Source organism: Tachyglossus aculeatus, chromosome X1 (assembly GCF_015852505.1).
Source record: "Tachyglossus aculeatus isolate mTacAcu1 chromosome X1, mTacAcu1.pri, whole genome shotgun sequence".
In the NCBI taxonomy this organism is placed as follows: domain Eukaryota; kingdom Metazoa; phylum Chordata; class Mammalia; order Monotremata; family Tachyglossidae; genus Tachyglossus; species Tachyglossus aculeatus.
Genome location: NC_052101.1, coordinates 122,002,960 through 122,016,196, shown reverse-complemented (window position 1 = coordinate 122,016,196; position 13,237 = coordinate 122,002,960). Strand labels below are relative to the sequence as shown.

Below are 13,237 nucleotides of genomic sequence, written 5' to 3'. Positions count from 1 at the left end.
AAACTGTTCTGAGCTCTGGGGATGAATACAAGCAAATCAGGTTGGACTCTGTCCCTGTCCCACATGGGGCTCACAGTCTCAATCTTCATTTTACAGATGAGGTTACTGAGGCCCAGAGAAGTGAAGTGACTTGCCCAAGGTCACACAGCAGACAAGTGGCAGATTAGAACCCATGACCTTCTGATTCCCAGGCCCGTACTCTAGCCACTATGCCATGCTGCGACACTCCATCAGCTCTTTTATCTACTCTCTTCTCATTATGCTCCTTAGCACTGTCTGTTCCTCTCAAAATAACCAAGTTGCCTCATTCTCATCTCTCCTGCCTCTATATTCATTCATTCAATCATATTTGAGCGCTGTGTGCAGAGCACTGTACCTTGCTCACATACTGTCTCCTGCCTGAAACTCCCTCCTCCCAATCAAATAAGCCAGAGGACCCCCACCCCCCCGACTTTCAAAGCCCTTCTGAAATTGTATTTCCTTCATGAAGCTTTCCCTGATTAATTTTTTCTTCTCCTCTGGTCATATCCTCCCAGCTACTCTCAGTACTTTTACGCAGGCTCTGCACTTATGCACCTATTACCCACCGATCCATCTTTTCATTCTTTTCTTCTTCCTATCTCTAAATTTTGCACCTGCCTCCCCCACTAGACTGTAATCATCTTGAGGGCAGGGATCATGTCTATTAAGTCTACTGAAGTCTTCCAAGTGTTTTGCAGACATTATGTGCTCAATAAATAACAATGATTGATAATGAAGGAAAGTTAAGAATGAAGAAGTTAGGGATGCCAGATGGTTCATCTCCACCTGCTAAGATGGATGTCCCCCTCCGAGTGATTCTGTCTGGGAAGATCTTGGGCCTGGGAGGTCAGGTTTGGCCCTGTCATTTGGGCAAGTCACTTAATTTCTCTGGGCCTGAGGTTCAATGTCTGCTCTCCCTCCAACTGTGAGCCCCATGTGGGCCAGGGACTGTGTCCAACCTGATTATCTTGTGTCTACCTCAGTGCTTATCATCGTGCTTGGCACAAAGTAAGCATTTAACAAATACCACAATTACTATTAATACTGGGCTGGATGCACCTCTAGTCTATCCCAGTGATGATATTGCTTATGTTCTTATGACACTAAAATAACTTAAAGAAAAAAAACACATTTTTAAGCCTTTCCTTTCATTTTATCACCTGTGAAGAGACTCATTTTTAGGTGAGACTAACACATTCTTACCTCTTGGCAATACAGTTCCGACAGAAGACTTGCCGCTTCAAATTTAACATCTTCAAACTGTGGAATCTAGTGACATCTAGTTAAGAAAACATTGAGACTTTTCCAACAGCGGTATTACACCACTTCTCAGAACAAAGGCCAGCATGCTAAGGCTGACATTTTAAAGGCAAAAAATAAAAAAGTAAACCCTATGTTGCAATCACTTGGTGGGCTGAATACATAGTCTATGTCCATTGAGAGTTGGTGACGAATGAATTTTCTTTTAATTGGATCACAGTTCTACTGAAACAAATTAAAACTGAAAAAAGGATACTTGCTGTGAGATCAACCACTGTAAGGGAAGAAAAAAAAAAAGAAAGATTAATTCTCAAACAACCAAGCAGCTTCTGATCACCATCCCACTTTTGGAATGCACGGGCGCCTCTGCCACCTGGTGCTGTCGAACAGATGACTAAACGTGGGAAGGAGAACTGCTCTCTGCAAAGGGCGCTTGTTTTCCCCAGATAGGATGAATGAATTGCAACCTCCCTGTCAACTGGGAAGTGAGAGAGACTAAAAATTTTCTCATTATGGAAAGGCAGACAATCATTCAAATTTACAGTTTCTCCCAGTCACCAGGAAAACGGCAGCAGAGGTGGTTTGAGAAGCTGCTGCTACAAACCATACCACTCCTCTCCATTTCTGCCATCACTGCTGCTTTCCTCTAAATTTAACAGATATGGTGGCAGGGTTCCCCCCTCCCCAACAATCTGTCCCCATTTCCCTGCCAGCCCGCGCTTCCCCGCCCCCAGCCTTCCCATTACTGGCTTCTGCAGTAGTTGGGAAAAGAAAGACATGAGCTTGGGACATTCATTTGAAATATGCACAATGGCTCCACAGTTTACAGGCTTGGGGGAAAAATACAAATCCATTCCATTTAAGTTAAATTGGTAGCTAAAATTCAATTAAAAAAAAAAACAGGCCCTGAAGTACCCACTACGGGAAAAATAAAATAGGAGGCAAAGTTACCAAGGTCTCTTCATGGGTACCCCACACAGGGCTCAATGAAATCATCTAATCCCAAATATGAAGGCTAAAGACAAGACCCCTGTGACAAGGTCCACATAAGTGCTTTGCACATAGTATGCGCTAAATAAATGCCATCATTACTATTATAAAAGAAAGGATCAAAATCTTTGGAAAGGATAGTCCGAGGAATTATCATAGACCTTAAAACGCATTCTTCCCTTCCCCTAGATTTATATGACAATCAAGTAATTTAATTTAATGGACTGCAATCTAGGTAGCCAAAAGATTTAGTAGATTATAATAAATCTTTCCCAACTACTGCTACATTTCAAAGCCAAACCTGACAGACACCTCATAGGATTTGTAATGCAAAGGGCCCCAATTTTTAGGCACTCTACTAAGTAAATGTACCTCTAGAAGAGACAAAAAATGTGACAAAAAAGACAGGGGAAAAAAAGGTGAAAACCCTGCATTTGGTCTCAAAAGGTTTCCTTTCAAGTTTGTGGCAAAGGGATCCTCTTCCCACATTTCACAATACAAGGCCTCTTTGGTGCCACAAAGAGGCATCTGTATCAGACTTCAATGGAACAAAGCCAATCATTCAGCTACCCAGGGAGTTTGGAGCAAAGTAGAAACTCTCCGCCATGGTCTACTTTTCAATTACAAAGGACAGATGGAAGCTAACAGCTATTATGCCTATGGTGACTTTAATTTCCTCTTACAGAAAAACTCCATTTTTATTCCTCTTTCCTCCAAGTACCTGTGCCATCAACCCAGCAGAAGAGAGCTACACCTAATTTCTTCCTAAGCCCACCAATACCTTTCACTAGTCAGAGGAGACTGCTTCTGAACAATGCAACATTTTCCTCCTCCATATTGCTTCCACAGCCCCTTCCATTCCCCCTCATAATGGTTAAGGAAGGAATCAGTCTCAATTAGGATCGCACTGCAGGGCACTTGCTGGCACTGTTCATCAGCATGTATGGCCCATATTGAGTCTCTTCCATCCCTTTTTCACCAAATGAAAAAAATAAACAGGGGAAAGGGAAGAAGAGGAGCTACAGGGGAAAGTTGGGGCGGGGGGAGAAGGTAGAAGGAAAGAAAACCTCTAGCCATTTTTCTACCTGTGGATTAAAAACACAAACCTTTAAATTAAAATGAATGATTGTTAGGAGAGGAGAATTCAATTAATCTTTCATAAGCAATAAAAGGAAGTACAACACAATGAGCTTATTTATTAAGGCTACACAGGTTCCCAATCAAAAAGACACAGATTCCTAACATCAGGAAAATCAATAATCTAAATTGTTCAGGCTAATGGATTTAGTTAGGGGGACCAAAAATTCTGCCTGCTGCAGAAAGAAAACTAATGGACAGTGTCTGAGAGAAGTCATTTGAAGAAAAGTTTTTTTTTAAAAAAGGAACAGGATGGAGATGGCTTCTGGTACTTGTCTAGGTTCTTTTTTGGCTTGGTGTTTTGTTTCATTTCTCCGTACGTGTCTGTCGCTAATTCCCACTTTCCCCTTTTCCCCAGAGATACGTCTAATTCCCACCTGTGAATACTTTCTCAACATTTGTACAATTCTCTGAGCACAGTAAGCGCATAATACTATTGCTACAACTATAGGATGTCAAAGGTGACTCATGGGGGAAACTGGATAATAACAACAAAAAAAATCAGAGAAAGAATAGCAATATTCTATCATAATAACAATAATAATTGTGGCATTTGTTAAGCACTTACTATATGCCAGGCACTGTACTAAGTGCTAGGGTGTGTACAAGCAAATTGAGTTCAACACGGTCCCTGCTCCACGTGGGGCTCACAGTCTCAATCCCCATTTTACAGATGAGGTAACTGAGGCCCAGAGAAGTGAAGTAACTTGCCCAAGAGTCACTGCAAATAAGTGGCAGAGTCAGGATTAGAACCCATGACCTTCTGACATTCTGACAGGTATGTGCTATCTACTACCCCATGTTGCTCTTCTACGAGGAAAGGGGGGTGGGTCACTGTGGATGGCCATTTCTACAGAAGCATCCAAACTTAGAAACTCCCAAACCCTGCCCTCTCCCTGACTATCCCATCACTGTTGACGGCACTACCATCCTTCCAGTCTCACAAGCCCGCAACCTTGGTGTCATCCTCGACTCCGCTCTCTCATTCACCCCTCACATCCAAGCCGTCACCAAAACCTGCAGGTCTCAGCTCCGCAACATTGCCAAGATCCACCCTTTCCTCTCCATCCAAACCGCTACCCTGCTCGTTCAAGCTCTCATCCTATCCCGTCTGGACTACTGCATCAGCCTCCTCTCTGATCTCCCTCCTCGTGTCTCTCCCCACTTCAATCCATACTTCATGCCGCTGCCCGGATTGTCTTTGTCCAGAAACGCTCTGGGCATGTTACTCCCCTCCTCAAAAATCTCCAGTGGCTACCAATCAATCTGCACATCAGGCAGAAACTCCTCACCCTCGGCTTCAAGCCTCTCCATCACCTCGCCCCCTTCTACCTCACCTCCCTTCTCTCCTTCTACAGCCCAGCCCGCACCCTCCGCTCCTCTGCCGCTAATCTCCTCACCGTGCCTCGCCTGTCCTGCCGACGACCCCCAGCCCACGTCATCCCCCTGGCCTGGAATGCCCTCCCTCTGCCCATCCGCCAAGCTAGCTCTCTTCCTCCCTTCAAGGCCCTACTGAGAGCTCACCTCCTCCAGGAGGCCTTCCCAGACTGAGCCCCCTCCTTCCTCTCCCCCTCTCCATCCCCACCGTTCTTACCTCCTTCCCTTCCCCACAGCACTTGTATATATGTATATATGTTTGTACATATTTATTACTCTATTTATTTTACTAGTACATATCTATTCTATTTATTTTATTTTGTTAATATGTTTGGTTTTGTTCTCTGTCTACCCCTTCTAGACTGTGAGCCCACTGTTGGGTAGGGACTGTCTCTATATGTTGCCAACTTGTACTTCCCAAGCGCTTAGTACAGTGCTTTGCACACAGTAAGCACTCAATAAATACGATTGATTGATTGATTGATTAGAACATCGGACAGTAGGTAGTTTTTATAGGGAAACTGTCAAGGATAAGAGAATTCAAGTCAGTCAGCTGGAGATAACGACTGAAGTTATGGAAGACAACTAAATGATAAGAATCAGACACAAACCAGGTCTTAAGGAAGGGCAAGAAAAAAATGTAACTGCTTTCTGGCAGGGCACTAGCTCTTAAAGTAACTTTTGATCATCAGGTGGTTGGAGATTTTGGCAATTAGAATCATTTTAAAAGATGACAAAGGTAAATGATGGAAGAAAAAAATGAATTGTTTAAAACAAGAAGTAGTGCAACATTGTGATCTGTACAGGCTAATATTCAAAGAGCACAGAACTGGTCTAAGAGTATCAGAGCAAGCCAATACACTCTCTGGTAAGTGCCAAAGGAGAAAAATTAGTGAGGTCATGAGCTGGAAAAAGTACTATAATAGTTTACGTCCCAGGGTAAGGGGCGTAAGCAATGACAGAACTACAGAACTGAACTGGGTCCTTCCTCTGGACTGGAATGCCCTCCCTCCAGACATCCGCCAAACTAGCTCTCTTCCTCCCTTCAAAGCCCTACTGAGAGCTCACCTCCTCCAGGAGGCCTTCCCAGACTGAACCCCCCCTTTTCCTCTCCCCCTCCCCATCGCCCCCCCGCCCTACCCCCTTCCCCTCCCCAAAGCACTTGTATACATTTGTACATATTCATTACTCTATTTTATTTGTACGTATTCACTCTTTTATTAATGATGTATACATAGCTATAATTCTATTTTTTTTAATGGTATTGACACCTGTCTACTTGTTTTGTTGTCTGTCTCTCCCTTCTAGACTGTGAGACCATTGTTGGGTAGGGACTGTCTCTATGTGTTGCCGATTTGTACTTCCCAAGCACTTAGTACAGTGCTCTGCACACAATAAGTGCTCAATAAATACGACTGGATGAATGAATGGGCTGCTTGTTTATCTAAAGGACAAATGTGAAATTAAAACACAAATGCTCCTAGACTCAAGAGAACCTGATAGAGCAAGCAGAGAAGTGATGGCATGAGAGAAAATACCAGACAGAAGAGTGATCCGCTGTCTGAGTCAGCAGATAATTTACCCTCAAATGGTAGCCAAGTGATTTGTGAATACTGAAGGACACACCTAAAAAATCATGAAGCATCTAACACAAAAGCCAAAAATTTGGATAACAAAACCAAGTCACTGTCAAAACAAAGAAACGCTAAACAAACAAAAAAAACCCAGAGGAAGGAGACTTCTCAAGAAAGTTATTGGCTCAAGGCCAATCCTCGGAGGTAAGCCAATAATTAGGTGGGCATTGGGGGTCCATAAGCATTCAAACAGAAGCAGAAACAGCATGTGTGAGAAGCAGCATGGCTCAGTGGAAAGAGTACAGGCTTTGGAGTCAGAGGTCATGGGTTCAAATCCCAGCCCCAATTGTCAGCTGTGTGACTTTGGGCAGGTCACAATTTCTGTGCCTCAGTTCCCTCATCTGTAAAATGGGGATTAAGACTGTGAGCCCCACGTGGGACAACCTGATCACCTTGTATCCCCCCCAGCACTTAGAACAGAGCTTTGCACATAGTAAGTGCTTAACAAATAGAGAATTTGCAATATTCAAATGCCCATGATCTCAGATACCAGAGGGAGCATCGCCAACAGTTTTGATTTCAAGAAAGCTGTCTGGGAGAATGAGAAATGTCCTGAACAGCATTAACGGGAATACCACTCCATATGACAAATGTGTTGGGGTTTGTTTTTTTTTTTAACGAAAGCTATGAGGCTTGATGAAACAATTGGAGTGACTAATTGGAATTCCCTTCTGATAACTTAAAATGGGCCAATGTGGTTAAGTAGCAGATGGAAACAGTAATATAAGCAGATAACTGAAAAACACCTATATAAACAATCTGATTAAAGAGGACAGAACACCTTGGAAAGGAAAGCGAAAGACAGGGAAAACAACAAATAGGGGTGTTGAAAGTAGCAACAACTAAATAGCTGAGAACTATTACATAAAGATTTTCAATTATAACACCTGTATATTTGAGAGAGAAAAATTTTTCCACTAAAAGCAGGGGGTTGGAAGAATTGTGTTGAAAATGGGTAAATAGTCTATTTTTGCAGAAAAAGACTAACAATGACACAGTGACTTGTGATTTGGTGAGATTTATTTTTGGTGTGTTGACAAAAAGAGTAATAAATCTGACAGAACGAACAACTTTCACGTGCCACTCACTGCTCCTCAGAACTAGAAACTAGCAAACAACTTTTTCAAACTAGTGCTGTTTTCACAAGAAGCTGAAGAATTATAATATTGGAGGGAGCACACTTGGGACCAAAAAGGTGTGACTAATGCCTTATGAATGAATAAAAGCTGATGGTGCTAAATATGGAGACTTCTGTGGAAAATCTTCACAACCAAAAAAGAACATGAAAGAAAGCCCACTGAATTTTATCAGAAAGGGGGATTAAGTAATAACTGCCTGATGCTCTCCGAAACCATCAACCTAATGGCAAAAAAAAAAAAAATGAGCTAACAACATCACTGTGGTTTGAACGTAGACAAATCCTTGATTAGGGAGGCTACTCACCTAGAGAAAGGGCTTGCCAAGTTTAGAACAAGTATTAACCATGAAAAGGGTTTTACAGATTGCCGCCAGAACAAACAAGATTTCGGGGTTTGATGAAGTTGGATGATAGTTTCATACATTTAATCGTATTTATTGAGTGCTTACTGTGTGCAAAGCACTGTGCTAAGCGCTTGGGAAGTACAAGTTGGCAACATATAGAGACGGTCCCTACCCAACAACAGGCTCACAGTCCAGAGGGGGGAGACAGACAACAAAACAAAACATGTGGACAGGTGTCAAGTCATCAGAATAAACAGAAGTAAAGCTAGATGTACATCATTAACAAAATAAATAGAATAGTAAATATATACAAGTAAAATAAATAGAGCAATAAATCTGTACAAACATATATACAGGTGCTGTGAGGAGGGGAAGGAGGTAGGGCGGGGGGGATGGGGAGGGGGAGAGGAAAGAGGGGGCTCAGTCTGGGAAGGCCTCCTGGAGGAGATGAGCTTTTAGTAGGGCTTTGAAGGAAGGGAGCTAGCTTGGCAGATGTGCAGAGGGAGGGCATTCCAGGCCAGGGGTAGGACGTGGGCCGGGGGTCGACGGTGGGAAAGGCGAGAATGAGGCACAGTGAGGAGGTTAGTGAAAGAGGAGCAGAGGGTGCGGGCTGGGCTGCAGAAGGAGAGAAGGGGGGTGAGGTAGGAAGGGGCGAGGTGATGGACAGCCTTGAAGCCGAGAGTGAGGAGTTTTTGCCTGATGCATAGGTTGACTGGTAGCCACTGGAGATTTTTGAGGAGGGGAGTAACATGCCCAGAGCGTTTCTGCACAAAGATGATTCGGGCAGCGGCATGAAGTATAGACTGAAGTGGGGAGAGACAGGAGGATGGGAGATCAGAGAGGAGGCTGATGCAGTAATCCAGTCGGGACAGGATGAGAGATTGAACCAGCAGGGTAGCAGTTTGGATGGAGAGGAAAGAGTGGATCTTGGCAATACTGCGGAGCTGAGACCGGCAGGTTTTGTTGACGGACTGGATGTGAGGGGTGAACGAGAGGGCGGAGTCGAGGATGACACCAAGGTTGCGGGCTTGTGAGACGGGAAGGATGGTAGTGCCATCTACAGTGATGGGAAAGTCAGGGAGAGGGCAGGGTTTGGGAGGGAAGATAAGGAGTTCAGTCTTGGACATACTGAGTTTTAGATGGAGGGCAGACATCCAGATGGAGATGTCCTGAAAGCAGGAGGAGACAAGAGCCTGAAGGGAGGGAGAGAGAGCAGGGGCAGAGATGTAGATTTGGGTGTCATCAGTGTAGAGATTATAGTTGAAGCCATGAGAGCAAATGAGTTCACCAAGGGAGTGAGTGTAGATAGAGAAAAGAAGGGGACCAAGAACTGACCCTTGAGGAACCCCTACAGTAACGGGATGGGAGGGGGAGAAGGAGCCCGTAAAGGAGACTGAGAATGAACAGCCGGAAAGATAAGAGGAGAATCAGGAGAGGACGGAGTCTGTGAAGCCAAGATTGGATAGCGTGTTGAGAAGAAGGGGGTGGTCCACAGTGTCGAAGGAAGCTGAGAGGTCGAGGAGGATTAGGATAGAGTATGAGCCGTTGGATTTGGCAAGCAGGAGGTCATTGGTGACCTTTGAGAGGGCAGTTTCAGCGGAATGTAGGGGACAGAAGCCAGATTGGAGGGGGTCAAGGAGAGAGTTGGTGTTGAAGAATTTGAGGCAGCGGGTGTAGATGACTCGTTCAAGGAGTTTGGAAAGGAATGGTAGGAGGGAGATAGGGTGACAACTAGAAGGGGAGGTGGGGTCAAGAGAGGGTTTTTTTAGGATGGGGGAGACGTGGGCATGTTTGAAGGCAGAGGGGAAGGAACCAGCGAAGACTGAGCGGTTGAAGATGGAAGTTAAGGAGGGGAGGAGGGAAGGGGCGAGAGACTTCATAAGATGAGAGGGAATGGGGTCAGAAGCACAGGTGGACGGAGTAGCATTTGAGAGGAAGGAGGAGATCTCATCTGAGGATACTGCTGGGAAGGATGGGAGAGTAGCGAAGGGGGTTGAGAGCAGGGGGGTTGGAGAAGGGGGAGGTGTGTCTTGGGGGAGCTCAGACCTGATGGAGTTAATTTTACTAATGAAGTAGGAGGCCAGATCGTTGGGGGTGAGGGAAGAAGCAGGGGGAGGAATAGGGGGGAATAGGGGGGCCTAAGAAGGGAGTTAAATGTACGGAAGAGCTGATGGGGATGATGGGCACGCGTGTCAATAAGGGAGGAGAAAACAGTTTTGTCCGGCAGAGGAGAGGGCAGAGTTAAGGCAGGAAAGGATAAACTTGAAACACTAAGAGTTCAAAATACAAGTCTAAAAACAAAAAAAAAAAACAAATTCAGGCATGACTTTTGCCCAAAGACCCTCTTCAGCAAATGCTAGAAATGAAATTATGAACATTTCTGAGAGAGGGCTGAAGAAAAGGTGGAATTGGCTATTATTCCATTGAAGTGAGGATGGCTAGCATTTATTGGATTACACCAAAGCTACTCGGCATTCCTGACCCAATACTGTAGCAGAAAAGGAGGCACAGGAAAGGAATGAGGCAGTAAGTAAATCCACAGTATTTCCATCTCCAACCAATCAATCGTATTTACTGAGCGCTTACTGTGTGCAGAGCACTGTACTAAGCGCTTGGGAAGTCCAAGTTGGCTCATCATCATCAATCGTATTTATTGAGCGCTGTGTGCAGAGCACTGTACTAAGCGCTTGGGAAGTCCAAGTTGGCAACATATAGAGACGGTCCCTACCCAACAGTGGGCTCACAGTCTAGAAGGGGGAGACAGAGAACAAAACAAAACGTATTAACAAAATAAAATACGTACAAGTAAAATAAATAGAGTAATAAATACGTGCAAACATATATACAGGTGATGTGGGGAAGGGAAGGAGGTAAGGCGGGGGGGATGGAGAGGGGGAGGAGGGGGCTAGTGGGGCGGTGGTGCCCACCATCGTGCAGGACCCCAGTTCCCCCTTCCTCCCCGATCTGGCCCACCTCGTTCGCCTTTCGCGGCTTTCCCTGGCCTCCTCTCCACAAGCTCATTAAGGGGAGGGCAGCGTCCCTTAATTCTGCCGTACCGTACCCGCCCGAGGCCTCAGCACAGTGCTCTACACGTAGTAAGTCCTCGATAAATACTCCTGATTGCGCGATTAACTGGGCCTGGGCTGATTTCTGGCCGGGCTCGGGCCTTCCGGGTCCGCCGGTCCCTGGCCCCAAATCCTCCCTTGGGCGGCGCCCCCAACCTTCCCGGGGGGTCCCGCCCGTTCCCCCCCCTCACCGCCTTCTCCAGGTGGCTCCGGGCCTGTTCGCTGTTCTTCGTGTGGTGGTAGAGCACCGAGCCGAGCTGCAGGTGGGTCCGGGCCTCGATCCGCTGCGGCGGCTTGAAGGGAAACACGGCCTGTAAGCAGTGGACGCAAAGTCGGATTTTCGGCGGACTGGACGTGCGGAAATGCTCGGCTAAGCCCAGCAGGGCCAGATACCAAGACTCCAGGCCTTCGCTCTGGGCCGCTTGCACCACAGCGCCCTGCGCCTGAGCTGCCGCCATCTTGGGCTCCACAACGAACAACCACCTCAGGGGGAGGGCGGGGGCCGGAGCGACAGCTCGATCTCGCGACACTTTACCGCTTTATTGCCTCCCTTCCCTTTTCTCCGCCTTCCCTATCCCACGCGGCGACTTGTGGGATTTGTAGTACGCGGCGAGAGGGTCAGCGGGCCCCCCCTTGGTAAATAGCGACCGTTCCCGGGTAGCTTAATTGGCGGACCTCCTTAGTTCCGAACGCGGGCCGCCATTTAGTGGAAAATCATTCCTTTCCCGGCTTTTCCTCAAGACCTGTGGAGGTGGCTGGGAATCGAGGACTACCATTACCCAGTTTTCCTCGCGCGAGATAATCCTCCCCGAGAGGAGCTCGGGCATTGTGGAACTGGGGAAACCTCAAGATGGATACCAGAGACGTTGCGGGTAACAGTCCACTTCTTCTCTCACCCCCTCTTGTCTCGGGTTTGCGTCCCTTTTAAATCCCTGGGCCCGGCGCCCCCTGGCGCGGGGTGAGGGTGGGAACGTGGACGACGGTTTCTTCCGTCTCCCGCCCTTTTTGCCCGTGGTTCTGGGGCCTCTGCAGAGACTCAAACCTCTCCTCCCGCTTCAGGTTAGTCAGGTCGGCGTGGGGGGATAATAGGTGAGGTTGCTCCCCTCAATTCCCCCTCCCTCCCCACCCCTACTAGCTCAGACATTTAACTTCACTTCTTCCTCACTCCCCACACCTCCCCCTTCCTTCCTCTCCCCCTCGTCCCCCGTCCATCCCCCCATCTTACCTCCTTCCCTTCCCCACAGCACCTGTATATATGTTTGTACATATTTATTACTCTATTTATTTTACTTGTCCATATCTATTCTATTTATTTTATTTTGTTAGTATGTTTGCTTTTGTTCTCTGTCTCCCCCTTTTAGACTGTGAGCCCACTGTTGGGTAGGGACTGTCTCTATATGTTGCCAAGTTGTACTTACCAAGCGCTTAGTACAGTGCTCTGCACATAGTAAGCGCTCAATAAATACGATTGACGATGATAATGACCTCCCGCCTGCCTTCCGGCTTTTCCTCCTCAAAATTCCCAATCAGCTCCCAACTTCGGAGTTCACTTTCCTTCCTAAAGTAACCGGGAGAGGCCCGGTTGCTTTGGATTCGGGGGCAGGGTGTTTTGCTGTTCTGGACCTATTTATGGACTTGGTGGTCCAACTTAATGGTTGAAGAACCAAAACATGAGGATCCTCCCCCCGCGCCCCGAAATCTCCCCTCTCGGAGGTCATGGGTTCAAGCCCCGGCTCCGCCAATTGTCCGCTGTGTGACTTTGGGCAAGTCACCTCACTTCTCTGTGCCTCAGTTACCTCATCTGTAAAATGGGGATTAAAACTGTGAGCCCCCCGTGGGACAACCTGATCACCTTGTAACCTCCCCAGCGCTTAGAACAGTGCTTGGCACATAGTAAGCGCTTAATAAATGCCTCATTATTATATTGTTATTATTAATTGTTGGAGATTTAGCAACATTCAGAAACACTCGGAAAGAGACGTTTTTATTGAGAGGAACTTGTCAGTTTGCCCCTGAAGATGCAAAATATTATTTCAGTTTCTATCGGAGGCACGCTAGAATTGAGACCCACCTCTTTAGCATCCGATTTAGGCTGTGAACCCCAACCTGATTATTTCGTATTCAATCTGATTACCTTGCATCTACCCCAGTGCTTAGAGCGGTGCTTTACACACCGTAAATGTTTCACAAATTCCTATTTAAAAAATGGAATTGTGTGGGGTTGGGGAAGCAAGGTCGGATGGAAGAGATTTGGGTTTTAATATGATCACG

General features: G+C 46.3%; 2 protein-coding genes across 3 annotated transcripts in view; one reads left to right on the top strand and one right to left on the bottom strand.

The window, feature by feature from the left end:
* MAU2 (MAU2 sister chromatid cohesion factor) overlaps positions 1 to 11,424 on the bottom strand; it is a 45,215-nt gene extending 33,791 nt beyond the window's left edge. Inside the window, exons 1-3 of the mRNA XM_038740255.1 lie at positions 11,158 to 11,424; positions 1,538 to 1,555; positions 1,225 to 1,290 (exon numbers count right to left, since the gene is read on the bottom strand). Coding sequence (XP_038596183.1) covers positions 1,225 to 1,290; positions 1,538 to 1,555; positions 11,158 to 11,424 — 351 coding nt within the window. The remainder of the gene's footprint in view (positions 1 to 1,224; positions 1,291 to 1,537; positions 1,556 to 11,157) is intronic.
* Positions 11,425 to 11,715: 291 nt separating this feature from the next.
* SUGP1 (SURP and G-patch domain containing 1) overlaps positions 11,716 to 13,237 on the top strand; it is a 37,800-nt gene continuing 36,278 nt past the window's right edge. The window contains exon 1 of one of the 2 annotated variants that reach the window (XM_038772563.1): positions 11,716 to 11,838. In XM_038772563.1, coding sequence (XP_038628491.1) covers positions 11,817 to 11,838 — 22 coding nt within the window. In that variant the 5' untranslated portion in view covers positions 11,716 to 11,816. The remainder of the gene's footprint in view (positions 11,839 to 13,237) is intronic. The other variant, XM_038772564.1, reaches the window with a different exon arrangement.